The sequence below is a fragment of the Lepisosteus oculatus genome, chromosome 4 (genome assembly GCF_040954835.1).
Source record: "Lepisosteus oculatus isolate fLepOcu1 chromosome 4, fLepOcu1.hap2, whole genome shotgun sequence".
Classification (NCBI taxonomy): domain Eukaryota; kingdom Metazoa; phylum Chordata; class Actinopteri; order Semionotiformes; family Lepisosteidae; genus Lepisosteus; species Lepisosteus oculatus.
In genome coordinates this window covers 23,805,597-23,825,537 of record NC_090699.1, presented here as the reverse complement: position 1 = coordinate 23,825,537, position 19,941 = coordinate 23,805,597, and the positions used below count along the sequence as shown (strand labels likewise).

The 19,941-nt window shown below is 39.7% G+C and overlaps 1 protein-coding gene across 2 annotated transcripts in view; it reads left to right on the top strand.

Annotated features, from left to right (window-relative positions):
• The window catches only part of marchf5 (membrane-associated ring finger (C3HC4) 5), a 38,365-nt gene that overhangs the window by 4,160 nt on the left and 14,264 nt on the right, over positions 1–19,941 (top strand). Inside the window, exons 2-3 of one of the 2 annotated variants that reach the window (XM_015346674.2) lie at positions 460–533; positions 16,750–16,952. In XM_015346674.2, the coding sequence (XP_015202160.1) occupies positions 523–533; positions 16,750–16,952 (214 nt within the window). In that variant the 5' untranslated portion in view covers positions 460–522. The remainder of the gene's footprint in view (positions 1–459; positions 534–16,749; positions 16,953–19,941) is intronic. The other variant, XM_006630496.3, reaches the window with a different exon arrangement.

Below are 19,941 nucleotides of genomic sequence, written 5' to 3'. Positions count from 1 at the left end.
ATCCAGAAATTACATTAATGGTCCGCAATGCTGTTGGCAGGTGTGTTTCACCTGTAATGACAGTTTGTGCAATACACGTTTTGCTGAATTTCTAAAACAAAAATAAATATGACAGACAATAAAAAAAAAACTAAAAAAGAAATACTGTTCTCCAATTGTAAGTTGTTTTCCTGCCCTGCCTAAAAGACTTTTCACTGGCCGATATCAGTGACATGCAGAATGCCTCATGGCCAGTCTTATCTCACACTTGTCACATGCATCTGCCTCTCCTCTGCAATGCAGCTGTGTCAGTAATAGAGTGCAGGAAAGAGAGCTGTAACCCACTGTGACCTTTCAGAATGTCATGGGATCTAATTTGATTTATACATGATCCCCTTGCCTTTCTATCACTCTGGACAGTTTGCGTCTCAATCCCTTCTGTTGTACACAGCCTTTTTAGTGTTTTCTTCTACATTTTAGATGACGGTGATGTACTTGTGAAATGTACATGTGCGGGCCTATTGAGGACATTGCGTACTGAACATGAAAGTAAAGTAGGTTTGTCTTTCTTCTGTTAAGGATTGACAGTGTAGTTTAAATGCCCAAAAGAGCTCATAAAGATTCTTTGTGAGTTATTGATCTGTTCTTAATGTATCCTTATGCTTTAGGCCAAGTGATTCAGCTTTTTTGGAAGAAATTATTCCTACTAATGGGAGTGCAGTGCTTCAGTAGGCATGCACTAATATAGGCAGTCGTGCATGAGGTCATCTCTTAAAGGAATACGCTAGTTTAAGTTAAAATTGACTAAGCACCAATACTTAAAAGTTAATTACTGTCTTTTTTTAATTATTTTTTCTTAACTTACTAATTACAGGCACTGCTTTCTTTCTTCCCTTAAGCTTTAAAAGCTATTACCCGATTTTCTCGAAAGTAAACTAGGTTTTCTTTCTAAATTTCTTTGGATATGTGAAATGAGAGTTTTTTTGTGAGTTTTCAGTGCATCTAAAAGTAATGATGACCTTTGTGAAGTATAGCATCATTTTAATATGAATTGTAGGTTTTAGAGTAAGTTATGCAGCTAAATTTTCCTTGTGATCTTTTACAGCAATTGAAGTTACTAATTATACCAAAAGCACTATTCTTTCTGAGAACCCGAAGAATTGCAGAATCCACACATCTTGATGGGAACCAACAGGAATGGTTTATATCCCTTTTTTATTAATGGGAATACCTTTACCAGTTCAGTACCTGCATGATGTTTTCTTCTTCTGGAATATTGTATTTCATTAAAACAATGCTAGCATGTTGTACAGAGTAGTGTTTAGGCTGAGCGTCGTCTGAATAGGGAGATGTTTGTGGTGCTGCATTGTGTGTGTGTGTGGGATGGGGGAGGAGCCTGCCAGATGCTGGACACTTGAAAGCAGTAAGCCTTGTATGTTTTATTCTATCTTCAGTTCAGGCACTTGCTGTGTTAGGGTTCAGCTCACAAGGCATTTTGACCCACTGGAATTATCCTTCCCTTCTCTGTTTTAATTTCTGCTACCATTGCTTCAGAAGTGAATATTTTAAAACTCAAATTCTACTCATAGCATTAGTGTTGGTTTGTGGGGAACAAAATCAGTAACTTCCCTGTATACGGGTGAAAGGGTTTGCATTATTAACCTTTGCTTTTTTTTCCTTCGTAGATTTTGTTGTGTTTTTGGAAGAGCCAGTTTCTTTTGATTTTCTTAATCAAAAGAATGTAGTGTTCAGATGTAGTGTAGCAAAATGTTTAGTTCTCGGGGTTATATTTTATTTTATTATATGTTTTCAGATTTTATGTGAAGGTAGTGCAGCGACATTCATATGTGGCAAACCTTTTTTCTGCAGTAATGTGGTCATCTGATAGCCTGTGTTTTAGTCTGAAACATTCCTCACAACACTAATAATTGTTTTACCTGCCTGCATAATATAGTTTGCAGAGGTCATGTTTATTTTTGCAGGCTTAAAAGCATGTGATACCGCAGTCCTCCACAGTTTCCATCCATGTCATTCATTATCAGAAATCCGCATATTCCTGGTAAGGGCTATGGAAAACCGGAGCCGATCCAGGATGCACAGGACGCAAGGCAGTAATGCACCCTGGGCAGCGTGCCAGTGAACTGCAGGGCATACATGTGCACACATGCATATTATAAGATTTAATCACTGTAAAAAGGAAGAAGCTTCCAATGACAGTGAGGACATAGAACAGTTACAAATGAGAGAGGTCATTCAGCCCTTCTCACCTGTTTGGTAGTTAGCAGCTAACGGGTACATGGATCTCATCCAGCCATTTCTTCATCAGCAGCATGGCTGGGTGGCTTGTTCAAGACTCCCCTTACCCTTTGTGCACAGTGCAAACTGTAAAAACCTTAGAGTAAAGAAGTGCCTCCTAGCCTCAGTTTTAAATGTTCTTTCACATAGTTTCCAGTTGAGCCCTCTGGTTTGTTTGTTGCTGTTCTTTCTGAAGATGTCACCTGGGCCGACTGGGGTGCTACCTTTGTGGATTTTGAATATATATGCGAGGTCTCCTTTGGAGTCTTGTCTGTTGAAGACTTAAAGGGTTTCAGTTATTTCAGCCTGCAGGGATGTAGAATACTTGTTGGATATCTTGAGCTTTCCATCTGAATACTTTTAAGGAGATCATTTGATCTGATCTTTCTTTAAGGCTAAGAAAAATTGAATACTGTAGCTTTATTTCTTGTTGATGATATGAGATTTTAAACAACTATGATTTGTAAAAGGCCACAGATATCTGATCTGTTTCTAATTATTCATTTATAATCACAGAAGCGAACAGTCAAAAATGAAAATGAGCAGGCTGTGCATTTTAAGTAAATGGCTCAGAGTTCTTGAAACATTTACTAGCTTCCCTTATTATTTTTAAACCTGGTAGTTGCTGTTATAAAGAGATGGTGACCTGTTCTTGGCACAGAAGCTATAAAGTGCTAGGAAGCAAGTTTACTAAGGAGTCTGCTTTCACAAAGATCAGTCAAGGACAGCTCACGTATTGGTGTTGTATTTAGTGATTGGCCGGGAAAGAAAATACTTGGTGCCGTTCTTATCTATTTCTGTATTATTGTTCAATGGGCAGTATGGAATTTGGTGCCATCATTATGGAAAATATTGCTGTCTATACATTGATCAGAAGGAAACTTCAGTGGCCTAAAAATAATTTTTCATCAAGAAAAATGATAACAGGTGCCAGCTCTCTACAATGCAAATGAACAAACCAAAATAGAAAATATTCCATTCCCAAAAAACTTAAGTTATGTCTAAAGCCAGTTAAAACAACTTTTTAGCACATGTAGTGTCAAGAGTCCGTGTTCTATGTTGTATTGTTCACTTGAATGCGCCTGGATATTTTTAATGTCTTTAGATAATAGAACAGTGGCATTAAGTCTCATTTTGGTGATTCGGACAGAAACAACTGTTCTTTTTCACATCTCCATCTGTGACCATTCTGTTGCAAACAATGTGTAAAAAGATAGTTTTACCTTTCATAAGGAAAAGGGTAACAGTGCAAATCATTCTTACATGTGGTTCCAGTATAAACAGATGATCTGGTCATTTCCAGTATCTCATCACCAACCATATATACTTTGCTGGTACAAAACATGATGGTACACATACAGTGCTGCTAATAAATATTGCACACCATACCAATAATATCTATTTTGTTTTGTAGGCAAATATTGCCAGGTCTGATTTCAGGCACCTCTATATTGTATGCCATTAAATTGTGTAGTACAAATCCTACCAAGCATTTAGCATTGGTAAACTGTAGCTGTAAAAGTTCTTTTTAAGTTAAAAACATAAGCAATACAGCTGTTTAACGGCTATTTAAAGTTTTGAGTAAGTTTCACTGCCACAGGTCATTAGATTTTAAAACACTGGCAGCTGTATTATTGTGAATTCCCTGGGTAAGTTCATACTCACCATATGTTTCTTTCTTATATGTGTATCATATGTTGCCTCTTCCCTAAAGATCAGGTGTCCAACCATGTGGTTAGGCAACTAACATTAAACACTAACATTTATAAGAACGCTTTTGGTAACCTTTTTCTATAATCCTCATGAGAGCTAAGCATTACTTGGCCCTCATGAAACGGCATACCTGTGGAATGCTGCATAATTTATCATGTGATTGTCAAATAATTAAAATGCATGCATACACATTTTCCCCATAGTATTAGGTACTGTGTTAGGTGTAATTTCTTCATTTTGTCGCAACTTTTATTTGTTGCGATGAACACAACTTTAAGGCTCCCTGATGTCACTATTTATTATGCGCTGGTAAGTGTTGGGAGAGGTATTGTGTGACGCAGGTGGTGTTTAGATCCATATGTTACAACACTTTAGAGGCCAAAGGTCAAGTACATGCGAGGCACAGGTCAAGAATGGAGTGTCCATTTGTGTGTCTTCCATGCTGTGGGAAGAAGTGTGACATTTGCAGATTCCCATGAAATTTGACCTTCGATGTGTCCTGTGACTTGCAGGTCTGCAGTCAGGGAACCATCATCTAATATGCATGTTGAGAAAGAGAAATATAGAACACAAGTAATAGTTCAGGGTACCAGTTAGATTGCAAGAAAAACTGGGAGACTTTTAATTTTTTAACATACACAACAGCCGACCATATTACTGACTGATATTCATATACAGTGTGGTCCGTAAATATTTGGACAGTGATGCAATTTTTGCTGTTTTGGCTCTGTACTCCAGAACATTGGATTTGACATTAAAATATGACTAGGAGGTTAAAGTGCAGAATGTCAGCTTTAATTGAGGGTGTTTACGTCTATATTGGAACCATATATGTTGAAATCACAGCCCTTTTATACATAGTCCTCCCTTTTTAGGGGATCAAAAGTAATTGGACAATTGGCTGCTCATTTGTTTCTTGGCCAGCTGTGTGTCGTTGCATCATTAGTTCATGCACAAGAGAGCTAACAAAAGGTCTAGAGTTGATTCTAGATGTGGCATTTCCATCTGGAGTCTGTTGCTGTTGTCTCTCAACATGAGGACCAAAGAAGTGTAAATGCCATTAAAGTGGGCCATCAGGAGGCTGAAAAATCAGAATAAATCAATCGGAGACCTAGCCAAAACATTTTGTGTGTCAAAATCAACTGTTTGGTACATTGTTAAGAAGCAAGAATGCACTGGTGATCTTAGCAGTAGGAAACAACCTGGTAGACCACAGAAGACTGCAGTAGTGGATGACCCAAGAATACTTTCAATCGTGAAGAAAAACCCCTTTATGACTGTTGAACAGATCAGAAACACTCTCCAGAATGTAGGCATAGATGTGTCAAAGACTACCATAAAGAGAAGAATACACCAGCATAACCTCAGAGGGTTCACCACAAGATGCAAACCACTGGTAAGAAGGGCCACAGAAAGGCCAGGTTAGAGTTGGCTAAAAAGTACATTAAAAAGCCTCTAGAGTTCTGGGACAAAGTCTTATGGACAGATGAGATGAACATTAACCTGTACCAGAGTAATGGAAAGAGAAAAGTATGGAGAAACAATGGAACTGCTCACGATCCAAACTATACCACCTCATCTGCGAAACATGGTGAAGGTAGTGTAATGGCTTGGGCATGTATGCTTCAAAACTCATTGGACGGGGCTTCACCTTGCAGCAGGATAATTACCCCAAACATACTGCTAAAGCAACTTTTTTCAGGGAAAAAAGTGGAATGTTTTTGACTGGCCAAGTAAATCAACCGACCTGAATCCCACTGAGCATGCATTTCACCTACTGCAGACGAGACTGAAAGCAAAAAGCCCTCGAAACAAGCAGGAACTGAAAATGGCTGCATTATAGGCCTGGCAGAGCATCACCAGTGAAGATACCCAGCGTCTGGTGATGTCTATGGGTCGAGGACTTCAGGCAGTCATCAGTTTCAAAGGATTTGCAACCAAGTACTAAACATGACAATTTTATTTAGGATTATGTTAATGTGTCCAAATTACTTGTGGTCCCATGAAATGGGGGGACTATGTATAAAAAGGGCTGTGATTCCTATATGGTTCATCGAATATAGAAGTAAATACTCTCAAAGCTGACATTCTGCACTTAAACTTCATAGTCATTGTTTTATTTCAAATCCAATTTGCTGGAGTACAGAGCCAAAGCAGCACAAATTGTGTCACTGTCCAAATACTTATGGTCCGCACTGTACTACAGCACACCACATTACTGATCGGTAGTCCTTCACGACAGCAGACCCGATTACTGACTGGTAGTCCTACACAACGGCAAGCCCTGTGAAAAGAAAGTTTGTAATGATGATTCTCGCTGCGGATTCCAGTTATTCACATAAGGAGCTAACGGACAGATGGTGACGGCTTAACACTGTTTGTCTTCCTTCAGAAGTGAGGGCTGTGAGCCTTGCAATATCCCCATCTTGGCAGCAGGAGAAGGGATAGCCTGTACAAACTGTGCTCTTCATGTTTGCCTCCAGGTCCCAGTTATTATTCTGCTTCCTTGAAAATGACAGTATGTCATGGGAAGATGTACTACCGGACAGAGAATAAAATGTTAGGAAACTGAATGGTCACAGAAGCAGAGCCAGACAGTGAAGTTAAAAGCCTGTCGTCCTCTAAGAATCTGCCAGCGTTGTCTGCAGTGCCCTTCTCCAGCAGGCTTTGTGCAACCTTGTAGAGGTTTCCCACAGTCATGTGATGCCCCATGAAAGGGGTCTTTGTGGACCAGCTAAAGAGAGTCTTAAAACTTGGGAGTTGACTTGTAAAGGGTTGAGAAAATAATTGTGTTCAGTGGTTCTTGTCTTTGTGTTGTGTATAAATCAAAAAGACAGTAGAAAATGCTCTGTGTACTCACAGCGTGTTTCCTCGGTGTGACAGGCCACCTTTGTAGTGGTTTTAATATGTTTTATTGATGAATCTTTTAAAATTTATACCTGCCATATGGTGTGCTGCAGCTATTCAGTTATTTTGTGGGAGTTTCAAATTGTAAATGAATGTTTTCAGCAGGTGAATCTTGCCCCCTTTTTTCATGTTGTAGCCCAGCGAGGTGTAGAAGTCATCTGTCTTCAACCTACAGCACGAGAAGGTGAAAAGGTCTGAAAGACTCTGCGGGTTGAGAAGTCAAGCTTTGTTACACAGCAGCAGTCTTTTTAAAACCAATTGAGATTTCCCATTCCCAAGGAAGGGAATGTGTGTATTTTTAGGCCTTGTCCTTTTTTCTGTATTCAGTAAACATGAATAAAATAGGATTTTATGCAGACAAGACACCCATTTGTGTGGATACTGCATCTTCTGAATTATGCATGCAGTGAGACATTTCTGCTGTGAGGAACCACTAATTATAGCAGAAAATCACAAGGTGATTGGGATTGTTATTTTAATTAAATTCTTGCACATATAGGAAAGTATTCCCACATACAATAAGATCTGGGAGCAAAAGGCTTGACATTAGTAATTGGTTTTCTGCACAAGGAACCGGAAACCCATTTTCATTCTGCCGTAAACTGGCCTGTTTGTGTCCTACTCTTCTGCTCTGTCAGAGCACAGGTTGCAAGATTTTCCACAGGGGCACAGTGAGTGGCCTGCTTCCTTTCTGACTGCGGTACATTCCTGACCAGATGTCAGGAGAAATCTAGGAGAATAAATTATTAACTGCAGTTCAATAATGCGTGACTTTAGATCTAGTGGCCCTCCATCAGATGCAGGACATAACAACTATAGAAGGCACTAAAATTCATAGGAAGAGACTGCCCTTGCAGGGGTGTTATGTGTGGATTCATATCTGTACCATGTCCCACAGAAAATTAAACTGGGGTTTAGGAAGAAGCCCAGTAAGAGGGTGAGAATTTCTCATTTCTCAATGTACAGTCACACAGGCTGACTAGGTTACTACTCATGTTTTGTATTCCAGATCCTGTGTGACCTTGGATAAATCTTCTGCATTGTTTTAAAGCCCCAATACCACCTAAGCACACCTTAGAAGAAAAGAAGTAGCTTTTTACACAAAAACACATGCAGTTTGAAATGTCAGTGGATTTCCATACTTTAAATGACATACTGTGCATTGCATTTAAACATTTTTTTTGGTTTGATTCTATTCATTTTAGAAGAAAGGATTTGGTTTCTTCAGACTCGGTTTTTAAGATCATATTTGTGTGACTCTCGCTCTGTTTCTCACTGAATAATTAGTTCTCATTTCCCACATTACCCTGAAAAGAATATAGGCTACAGTAGAATGTAAGTGCTTCACATGTTGATTTCTCCTCACACACACACAATACAGAAACATGGTTTATATACGAAAACCCTAAATAAAACTGTAGCTTCATCACTGCTAAATAAAAAATTGGTGTCCTATTTTCCTGGCGGTGTTCTCAGGGTGGGGGAAGGGGGTGTAGGGAAACAAGGGAATAAATCCATTAGTATGACACTCTCTGTCTGAGAGGCAAGACCGTAACCCGGGCTCTTAACTATGGCTGTTAGCAAATCGAAACCAGGACATGGGAAAGTTGCGTGGCACCTGAGAGATCAGTTTTCTACTTTCAGTTGAAGCTGAACATCATTAAGTACTGGCAGAGGATAAAAGAAAAGATAGTAGTCCTAAAGTCTGTAGGCCGTGTGCACAAATCTGTCAGTAAGTGACACTCTTTTCTTTGTTTCATGGAGGCTTTTAAAGTTAGAGTGTATTTTAGTAGGACATGGAGTGATATTAAACTATTTCAATTGCACAGGAATCTGGGACTGTTTTGGAAAATCATCTAGAGATCTGAAGGGGATGATGTGGTCCTGGTTGAGTTCTGGAGAAACTCCATGTCTTGCTACTGTGTGAGCTGTTCTGATGTAGGAGAGTGCACCTCTTGTTCTGTACACCTGATCCAGGAGATTTGTTAATGTCGTAAGAGCAGAGGTAACGGTGAAATAAAGCAGATGTCACATTTGCATTGTTTACTCATTATGTGGATTGTATTACGAGTCTTTATATCCTTTTTTTATTCATTTTCTTCCCATCCACCTTCATATAATTTGGTTCGGGCTATTGCTTTCAAGCTGTCTGCAGTCTGTTTCTGTAACCTTGTAGTGCAAACAGCCCCGGTCATTGGCTGGCTTTCAAAGGCATAAGTGGACAACAAAGTGCAGTCTGTGTCTGATTGGGAGATCTAAAGTCCTGCATCACAGAAGTGACATTGGGTTCTGGGGAGAGCAAAACTGGTTACTTTGTAACACTGTATTTTTCCACTAGGGACTTATGATAACCTTGGAAGCAAACTTTTTTAAATAACAGTGTTAACCTTTGTAGCCCAGTACCACAATGCAGTTTCGTCAGTTATGATGATGATGTTATTTGAACCAGCAGACTTTAAATCTGCCTTCTCTAATAGAATGATTTTCTACTTAGAGCAAGGCGCATATGTAAATGGCATCTTTTAACATTTGAGATTGTATTAAAACAAATTAAAGCGACGCAATGCTCATGCCCAACAGATGCTTTTTGTAGCAGTTTGTATATAGATATTCAGAGGAGCTATCTGAGTAGTGCAATATCAGAAGTGTCACTCCATTGCACTTTGATTGGAGTTTTCTCATACTTGCATGGTAGGCAACTGAGAAAGTCTGAAAGTATAGAATGAGTGCTGACACAAGGTCTTCGCTTAGGAATGAGGTTTGGAGCAATAAATGTTTGCTGGTAGATTTTAAATAGCATACTGATGACTTTTATGATCAAAAAAGTGTTCTTCTATCAGAACTGCCTTTTCCTGAAAACTTTTTTATCAGGGACTTATTGCAGTGGAAGTGGCTTTTTCCCTCCACCCTCCCAAAGGATTTAAAATGCCTTTGACATAAAACGGCTGTCGCTCAGGCAGCGCAGAATAATTAGAACATCCAAAAACAGCAAGTAATTTATCCACAGTGATCTCAGCTGTGACTTCACACCACACAAATATTGTTCAGGCCTTTTTATATCTTCCTCATTCATGGGATAAATATAGTATACATTTTCCTTGCTGACTGGCAGAAGCACAGGTTTTAACTTTGTGTTAATCAGAGCACAGTCTGCTAGACTGACAAAAGTAGGGAAGTTATGGAGCAAAGCATGAATATCAAAAGTAATCTTGCTGGTCAAATAGATTCTGTATCTAGTTGCAGTCTTCAACCTGTGTCCTCTTCTTCTCCAAGATCCATTTAATAGTGGTAATTCCTGAAGTAATTTGCAATTCATTAACAGTTTATACCAACAGCAATAGAATACCTCAACCAACAGCTGTAGGTATAGATGATCTATTAATGAAATGCAGTCTCTCTTGAAATCATATGCAAACCTTTAAGTACACACTTTGCATTAAAGTTTTGTATATGGTATATGTTTGATTTTAGCACTGCCTGTTTCTTTTGCATTCAGTGCTTGATTCACCTTAGTGCTCCGTGTGAAAAAACAAGTACACACTAGTACAAAAAGCTGCTGTTGGAAGGCATTGTTTGATTCGATCTAAATGTATTCGTATGTTTTGTGAGTGCTGTAGTTTTTCCAGAGACTTGGGCTCCAGACTCCGAAATCAGCCCAAGCTTGTATTTTTGTACAATTAAGGAAAAAGAGCAGTAATGCTGATCTGCTGTCCTCCTACAGAAGGAGAGGGGGCAGTGCAAAATGCATTAGGGCTATTGATTCTTGTTTTGTGGAGTCATCATGGAGGGAGGTTTGGGTTTCCATCAGAAATAAGGCTTTGTTTCACCAAGTGGGTCTTTCTTATTTGAGCCTGTTATCTGAGCACAGACTTGGTGCAGTGTTCTTTGCAAGGTCATGTTTTATTCAGCGCAAGAAAATGGAAAATCTGGCAAGAACTGAGGGGCCATTCCACTGAAAGCGCTTTAGCTGCTCTGTCCCTTGCATTGCTGTCAATAGAAAAGGATAAGCCTGATGACAGAATACCACAGATTTCCTATTCATTATTCATAATATGGGGCGCAGGTTTTAATTATACATTGCATATAATGTGATCCTGTTAATAGCCCTTTTGCATCCCTTTGTGACAATTGAAACTACAGTAATTTGTATGAAGCTCCTGGGAGCAGTCCAAGAGGTTATAAGAACCGCTTGACACCTTATAGAAAAAATAATCATTGTATATTTTTCTGCCGATAGTTGGTCTCTTGGCTTGTTCAGCCACCATTCTCGGCTTTACATTCACACTAAGAGCAGATGTTAATTTGTGATTCAATGCTGAATCAAGAATTCCTGTCCGAAAACAGCATCCATGGCAGATGAATCATCAAGCCCTGTGAAATCTTATAGATCTTAGACGGTTTTTAAAATTGCTTTCTTAAATTGTCCACTTATAACTTCATTATGTAATGCAGCGGCAAGCAGGAGGTTTGTAATAATAATGATTGCTTACATTTATATAACGCTTTTCTGGACACTCCACTCAAAGCGCTTTACAGGTAATGGGGACTCCTCTCCACCACCACCAATGTGCAGCATCCACCTGGATGATGCAACAGCAGCCATAGTGCGCCAGAACGCTCACCACACATCAGCTATCAGTGGGGAAGAGAGCAGAGTAATGAAGCCAATTCATAGACGGAGATTATCACTATACTGGGGCTTAAGGACCCACATGGACCACAGGGTGAGCGCCCACTGCTGGCCCCACTAACACGTCTTCCAGCAGCAACCTTAGTTTTTCCAAGGAGGTCTCCCATCCAGGTACTGACCAGGCTCACACCTGCTGAGCTTCAGTGGGTTTTAGACTTATTCCGTTTTAAACTTATTCCGTTCAAAGAATAACATAGAGAAGGATTTTTTTTTCATTTTAAACATAGTGGAAAACTTGTGAATGTTTTTTTTTACTTCCCAGTAATCATAGGGTGTTGAGAAATATTTCTGCTTTGTATTCTGTACTGTGTTTTATCTGGTTCTGCAAAGAGCTTGAAGTGCTCCTGTGAGTTCTAGATAACACTTTTTGGTTTCAGTTCATGCAGCTCTTGGGCCTGCCTTGTAGGGGCATTTTCCAAGTCCTGCTGAGACTGTATTGTGCAGTGGTGCTTTCACTGATGTACTGAACAGGGCTGCTTTTCTGTGATGTATTTTTCTGGCAAATGCGTATTTATTCATTGAAATGTTTAATGCACAATTGTAATAAGACTTGTGCTTTTCACAGAACTCCAGCAGGCTTTGGCTCATCCTTGCAGATCCATTAGATATTGGATGCACAGCTCTTTTCAGTTATTCTAAATACATATAGCCCCACTGCGTTTTTAGATCATAATTATCTGTTGATAAATTTGATCTTATTCAGGGTCATTACTGGATGGCCATGTCTGATTTCTGGCTTCAACTTTCACCAGGTTGTTTTTGTTCTTCTCCGCTGATCCTCTTGCAGTGGTTGGGAAGATGAGCAGGGCACTGGTGAGCTGCAGAGCCCACAGCAGGGAATGACGTATGTTAGTGCCCTTGTGATCTGACGGAGGCTGCCCTAGAAAGCCGATGAAGCATTATTAGATAATTTTCTTGCAGGGTCTAAGAATAACTCGTTCAGTGGACTGTGACAGGTAAAATTGTAATCCAGATGAGTGCTTCTTTGTTTATCAGTGAGGAAGAGGCAAAAGAAATCCTTATTAATTGTAACAGACAGTATATATAGAGCAATAGCCTCATTTATCTTTATGATATTTTTGTGGTTCATGGTTCATACTGAAATATGCTTTATGTTATTAAGGATCCATAAATCCAGTTTCTCAGTATTATTGTAATTTTTAAATTCCAGTTAAGAAGGCATATTTGCAAAAGTCCTGAGTGTGTTTTTACTGTATTCTACTCAGTATTTATTCATTCACTGTGTAGGACCCACAGTGTTATTTTGTCTGTGAATGAATGATGAAAAGGTTAGTCATTTCTTTTTATTTCCCTTCCACATACTGTACTTGTCTTCTGCTTTACAAGGACATCAAAAGAATCAGGTGAATTGATTTAGGATGAGCTCTGTGAAATGCTAAACCCGATTTTACAAAAGCTATCTGTCTGGCATAATGCTCCTTCCTAGGGGATTTAACTATAAAATCCGAGGACAGTTTTGTTTTTTTTGGTCATGTCCCTCTGGATCCAGCTCCATGAGACGTCTAGCATCTCTGATGTCTCTGCACAGCTACCACTCTGCCTAACTGGGGCATTTTGAGAAGAACTGCACACTATGAAATATTATGTAATTTAATAGTTCAGTACTTCATAATGAATTAACACTGATGAATCTGTGGGGATGCCTTGATCTATCCATAACAATGTGTTTTTTTCTAAATGTATTGATTTATTTTTCAGATTACCAAATAAAGTAATGGTCTAAGTCAGATTACAATGAATAGGAACACTGGGTAATTGAATTCCCTAAATGCATATATAAAAAGGTCAAATGGATAGGATCTTCTGTTGCACAAGGAGAAACAATCAGTTGCAGTGGCTTAGTTAATGCACTGTAATATTGCACCCCACCAAGGAGTATTGAGATTTATAATTTTTGGACGGTGCTTCAAGATAAACATCCACCTGCCTATATGGAATTGTTCTGGAATTTCTTTTAAGAAGAAATTGAGATTTTTTCCACCTTTATTGTTAACAAGATATTGTGCTCAAACCTGCCCTGCCACACACCCCCCTTGTAAAATAAATGGATTTTCTGTAAGCTGGGCTGGGTGTTAATTTATGTGTTGCCAGAGCTAAAAATAAACACCTCCAAACAGACATTAGGAATGTTTGTGTTTAAGGAAAGAAGCTTACCTTAACACTAACAAGTGACACACGGAGGAGAGTTCTTGAAGAAGGGTATACAGTGCTTTAACATGATTAAACAGACTCAGCAAGTTTCTGATATACTTCCTGTTCCAGGCCAGGCTAGGGCATGGCTGCGAATGGCTGTGCAAGTCTATCAGTCTGATCTCACTAATCGGAGATGCTGAACTAGGGGTTCCGTGTGTTCTGTGGGGCTCACATTCATGCTTTAAGGTACCCCTAGAGTACCCCTGGAGACCAGCCAGAACACTCAGAATAATCTTCTGCTACTTGAAATACAGGAATACCACAAGATAATCAGTTTTTTGAATAAATATTAATGAGGTGGTTTATTTAAAATTTCAGTCATTTTTGCCAGCCTTATTTAATGTTTCACAGCAATCGATTTCCCAAGAGTTACAAAAAGCAAGCAGAGCAGAAAAGCATTGTCAAAGCAAGATTGACCTTTGCTTTTTTTTTAATGTGGTTGTTCTGTGTTACTGACACATTTTGTAAAGAGTGTGAAGCTTGTTTTCTTTTAAGTCCTTATGAAGATTGCATAAGTATGACTATCAACAGTGTAACTCCAAGGAACTTTTTTTTTTCCAGAGAAAAACAAACGTTTTCACTCACATAAAGCTTTTCGTGCTCTTTTTCAAGCCAAACTGACCACAGAATCGGTTTCGAGTCGAGCAGACTGGGATAATAGGTTTTATACTTCAGGTGGGTAGCTGCGTCAGCATGCGTAGGCTGCAAAGGAACAAGTAATAGGTTTATTCCATGCTGAAAAAAAGAAGAAAGAAAACACAACGTTTTGGCCGTGGAGCCAGCATGGAATAAACCTATTACTTGTTCCCTACAGATTTTATGTTCAGTTTAAGCTGTGAGCATATTTTATGTTTGTTTATATTTTTATATTATATATTATATTTTGTGTTTAAGCATATTTACCTGATCATGGTAAATATGTGGTATAATTCCTGTCTATATAAAAAGCATTGTGGTTCCTTAATGGCAAATTCCACTTAAGTAATATTATGACTTGAGTGTCAGTTTCTTACCACTTTCTAATATGAGCATGAAGTGTCTGAACTGGTCCTTGGGTGGCGGTTGTGACTGCCTGCTACAGTCCTTTGCTGTTTCTGGTGTCCGCCAGGCACACAAGCCTCTGTCCTGGGGTTTTGTTCCCCGTGACTTGTTAAAAGAAAATTGGCAGACAGTTGAAAGGAGGCGGGTCAAAAGAGTCTACCTCACTTCCTCCTTCTTCCCTGTGTACGATCGCAGGGATTGTAACTGTGAGCTGAGATGTGTAATATGCACACGGCTAGCTATTTGAAATTAAATGGGTATAACAGAAATAATTGCTGATTCTGAACTGGCAGAGCAACACCAGAGGTTTATCTCATGTATTTCAAAGAGTATGTCATTCATTAAAACAGAAACGTACGTGCTTGGAAATGTAAGGAAAGTAATAGAAATTGCTTCACAATGTGTGGCAGTGTTACTGAAGAAGTGCGTAAATTTTGATTAGTAGGCTATGGGACACCTTCTGCTATTCATCTATCACAAACAAGAATAATGTGTTGAGAGGTCAGCTTCTAAGGTTAATGGTCTTTATCAGTTAAGGGTATGTGTGTTTTTAGAGCGTGTTCACTGTCGCAGTCGCAGGACAAGAGGGTGCAGCAGGCTCACGTGGCTGAGATGCTACTGTGGGACCCATTAGGATGAAAAGCTGTGTATAAATACACACAATTATTTTGCCATTGACTTTGGAATCTTATGACTACTGAAATACCATATTAGGCAGAGGCAGAGAATACTACAAACATTTGTAGTCTATATTAACTAGGTCATTTGCTGCTCTTTGCACAAAGATGTCTGTTAAGTGGTTAAAAAATGATCTAACTTCAGTTCTAGTGTTGACTTCCATTTCTGTACATGTAGACTGTTCCATGTTTCCAGATGGCTTGGACCACCTGGAGGTGTGCCAAGTACTGTGGTGATCATAACCACCTTTTAGGGAGGATTCTGATTTTAGGCATTTTATCATAATCCCACAGACGGCAGCTTGGCACCACTGGTTGCTCAGCCGAACACAGACACCAGATGTCTGAACCTGTAGCTCCCTCTCGTACTCTCGTTGATGCAGTAGAATCACTACTGCATCAACAAATCATCAGCAGGGCAAAACTGGCCTGTCTCAGGATGGTCTGAACTTGGCTCACGTTCTCTGTTAGTGGGTGAACGGTCCAGCTCTTGGTGAATTAGCTTGTTCGATTGGATGGAAGGCTCTTCCCTCACCAATGGCACCACATAGCTGAAAGCACCCAAAAGCTGCAGGGGTCTCGGTGCCGCTGATGGAGCACTCTACCCTGGGCTGCGCGAATCCCAGTGACAGTCAACTAGTGATATAACCCATACTCTAACCCATGTCCACAGAACTAGAACCGGTCTCAAGTACCAGTACCGGTTACATATGGCAATAAATTTCCATTGTACCAGTACCGGTTACATATGACAATAAAGTTCAAGTTCAAGTAAGCGCCTTTAGCCATTCAGGTGACCCTGCCATGTTGGAAAACACATTTGCTACTACTGCAATCATTGTTTGCATTTATTGCACACCAGATGGTCGTTGGTACAGCGTTTCATGTGCCGTCTCAATTTCACATGAAGGTGGCCTCGGGGTTAGATGGGGCTGCAGAGTTGATCCAGTGCACTGGCTTCCTTGTGTCCGTTTGGATATCCTGCAGCCACATTTCAGGTTGGCTCAAGATTGAGGGGGGTGCGTCTTATCAGTTGTTGTGCCATTAAAATTACAATTACATCGAAATTACATCCATTAAACCATTACAATCACACTTTGGATTTCCACAGCTGTAGACAGCTCACATTAATCTGCTAAATGTCACCTGTCACTTTGCGCCTTCTGGGCTGTCTTTGTCCTTTCAGTAGTGCGGGCAGCCCTGCAAGGCCCTGACCTGTCCTCTGCCCTGCAGGAGCTGCTGGGTGTGCTTCGCCACGGACGAGGATGACCGCACGGCGGAGTGGGTCAGGCCCTGTCGGTGCCGCGGCTCCACCAAGTGGGTCCACCAGGCCTGCCTTCAGCGCTGGGTGGACGAGAAGCAGAGGGGCAACAGCACTGCCCGTGTCGCCTGCCCGCAGTGCAATGCAGAATACCTCATAGTGTTCCCAAAACTCGGTAAGAGCTCTGCAGCGAACCTGCTTTATTCTCTCCTCAGACCGCGGTTCCAGGAATGTTGAGGGATGTTCTAGTTGAACAAGATCGTATTTTTGAAATTTGTTTTGGTGCACTTAGGAATTTGAAGAGCTACCACGAAGAGAAGTCAGTGCATTAAAAGATACTTTTATAGATTGAATCTTGTGCTGGTTTTTCCTGCTGCCCTTGAGAGTAAGCTTTAAATAAATCAGTCTTAAGCTCCACTACAATACTACTGCTTATCAGGAATAGTGGTTTCATGTTGGTTGGCTTTGTGGTGGTATTTTACTTTGGGGTTTTAGTTTTACAGTATATGAAATCCATTTATCTTCTCTTCAAAGCAGTAGTAATAATTGCCTAGTCTTGGTGACCTGTGAAAGATCTAGATGGAGATGCATGCGATGGTGACATTTTCCTCAGCCACCCTGAAGGATTTGTAACACAAGTGTTCCCGGTATGATGCTTCAGCATCACAGCTTGCTCTCCCTTATATGATGCAAATCCCTCTGTGGATCAGCCAGCGTTATCTCTAGATTTGTGAGCTGGTCTTCGATCATGCAGCCTGCTGTATCATCCAGATGTTCCATTGTTATAATATCAATAGTTTTTACTTGATTTCTTGGCTGTGGCTCATTTTGACATGCACATATAAGACTTTCAGGTTTTTTTTTACCCATTTAAGTACATGCATCTCAACAGACTTACATATAAGAACTTGTTTGTTGACTTTATTCTTCACTTTTTTATATAGCACTGTAGTCCTATGGATAGATGTAGGAGACAGCAATCAGTTGTTGCCTTGTTTTCTCTAATAAAGTGCAGCTTAAGGACAGTGTGATATAGAATAAAGGCCATATGACAAGATATATTATTCAGTTGAGCTGGTAATGCTGTATAGTTTGGTACTGGTCTTTAACCATCACTCACCCTCTCACCTGTCATCACCCAGTTTGACTTTTTTCATGTTGACTTATATTAGTTAATATATTAGCTTATATTTAGTTAATTTCCTGTGAAGCAAGGGGGGTAGAATGGTGATAGGGAAGATACCTACAGCTGAAGAAACTCTACTGCACAAATAATTTGTACTGCACAAATAAAATAAAGGATTCGGTCAGTACCGTGGCATTATTTTCCTATGGAGAGAAGTGCTTTTTTTAATTAATATGTCATTCTGTCCTGTTGATAAGGTTTTTTATTTGTATGACACCTTTTTTCTAGTACTAAGCTAAACACTGATGAAAGGTTAATGAATTACTGTTTTTTGTGAAAGATTTATCTGCTCATAAAATGAACTTATTTTAGTAAGTCAATCCTGTAATAATAGATGGAACTCTGCTGGGAGACAGGGCATTGAGGAATAAAGTTAAATCTGCATTAAACAGTAGAAAAGAAAGGATACTGCATTTTCATTAGTGTTTTCATTCATTTCTGTTTCTAGATTGCATTAATATCTGTTTTATGGGGCATCAGTATGGCCTTTTCTATCTGGAGCATTCTTCACCCATTATGTAAATGGCTCACTGTGCATAAAACAGACAAACTGCATTAGTTCATCACTCTGCTTTCCCTTGCTAGTTCCTCTCCAGAGGCTGGTAGTGTTATTTCAGGTGAACCCGCTGTCCATGTCATCTGTGCCCAGCTGGAACCTTATGCTGTACTTTCATATCCTTCAAAGAAGATAAAATGAAAATTGTTACACTCAGTGGAATGTCTGGGTTTTGGATATTCTTCAGTTATTCATGAGAATTTCCCCATTATTGAATCATTTTCAGGGCTGTTTTGCTCTACACTTAAGCAAGGTGAACGATCTTGACTTTTGAGTAGGAACTCCATTAATCTTTATTTAGAAATTCTCTGCTTACTCAAGTGTTAAGTCAGAGAGCGGCTGTGTAGATATTTTCCTACTGTGAAGGAGTTATACTCTCCAAGGCTTTTCTAATTTGCTTGCATATTCCTGCACTTTGCCAAATTCACTAAAATCCCAGTATAATTAAACCTTTCTGTCAAGACCTTTGAAGTTTTCTAGTAAGTATATAACCTAGCCTTCATGGCCTGATTGAGTGTGAAATGAAAGTATAATTATAAATAAGATAATATAATATGAATATTCTAGCATACATATTTAATAATACATCTCTGATGGGCATCTCAGACACTATCTGAAAAGGGCCCAGGCTTTGAAGTATTTTCAGAGACACATTCAAGTTGCATTAAGCTTAGGTGTGGCAGTTTCCACACAGTCATACTACAGCTTTATGTTAATTAAGAGAGGTCAAAATGAAAACTGCAACTGGTATTGTGTTTCTCTGTTCTTAAGAGAGTCTTGTCTGAAAAGGGCTATGGTAGGCATGTGTTTTGGAGTTTCAATGGAGAACTTTTCATGGCAGTGGAAAAGCACATAGGGGTCAGACACAAATGGCTTCAGATTGCACCGAGTTTGAGTCTGAAGAAACAGCCCGTGCAAAACCTAGTTTTAAGAAACGGTTTGGCAGCTGATGATGACTTAAGCTGATAAATTGTGAAATCTTAACTATATCATACGTCTGGTTTTGGAATAGGTCACTTGTGTAATGATATCTGAAGCTTTACATAAACTACTAGAAAGGGGGTGTACATGCTGAGCTCTGTGACCCTGGCACCCTGGGTTCGAGCCCAAGTCAAGTCACTATCCGACTGCGACCAGGACTGCCAGGCGTCGACAGGCAGTTGGCCAGTGATGAAGGTGGGCAGTTCAGCAAAGCCTCTTAATGATTCCTCGCAGTGTGTGCTTCCAGGGTTCATACCCATGAGCTGAGACATGAAAACATACAGTTTTCACCTTTTACACCTGAGAGGCTTTTACTGAAGATGATGGTATAACCAGTAGTATACCAAAAGGTAGGAGCTTTTACCCAGCTGATATAATATATCAATCCTATTTCTTTTTTTGCTTAAATAGCCTCATTTGCTGGATAAATGACACCGCAGT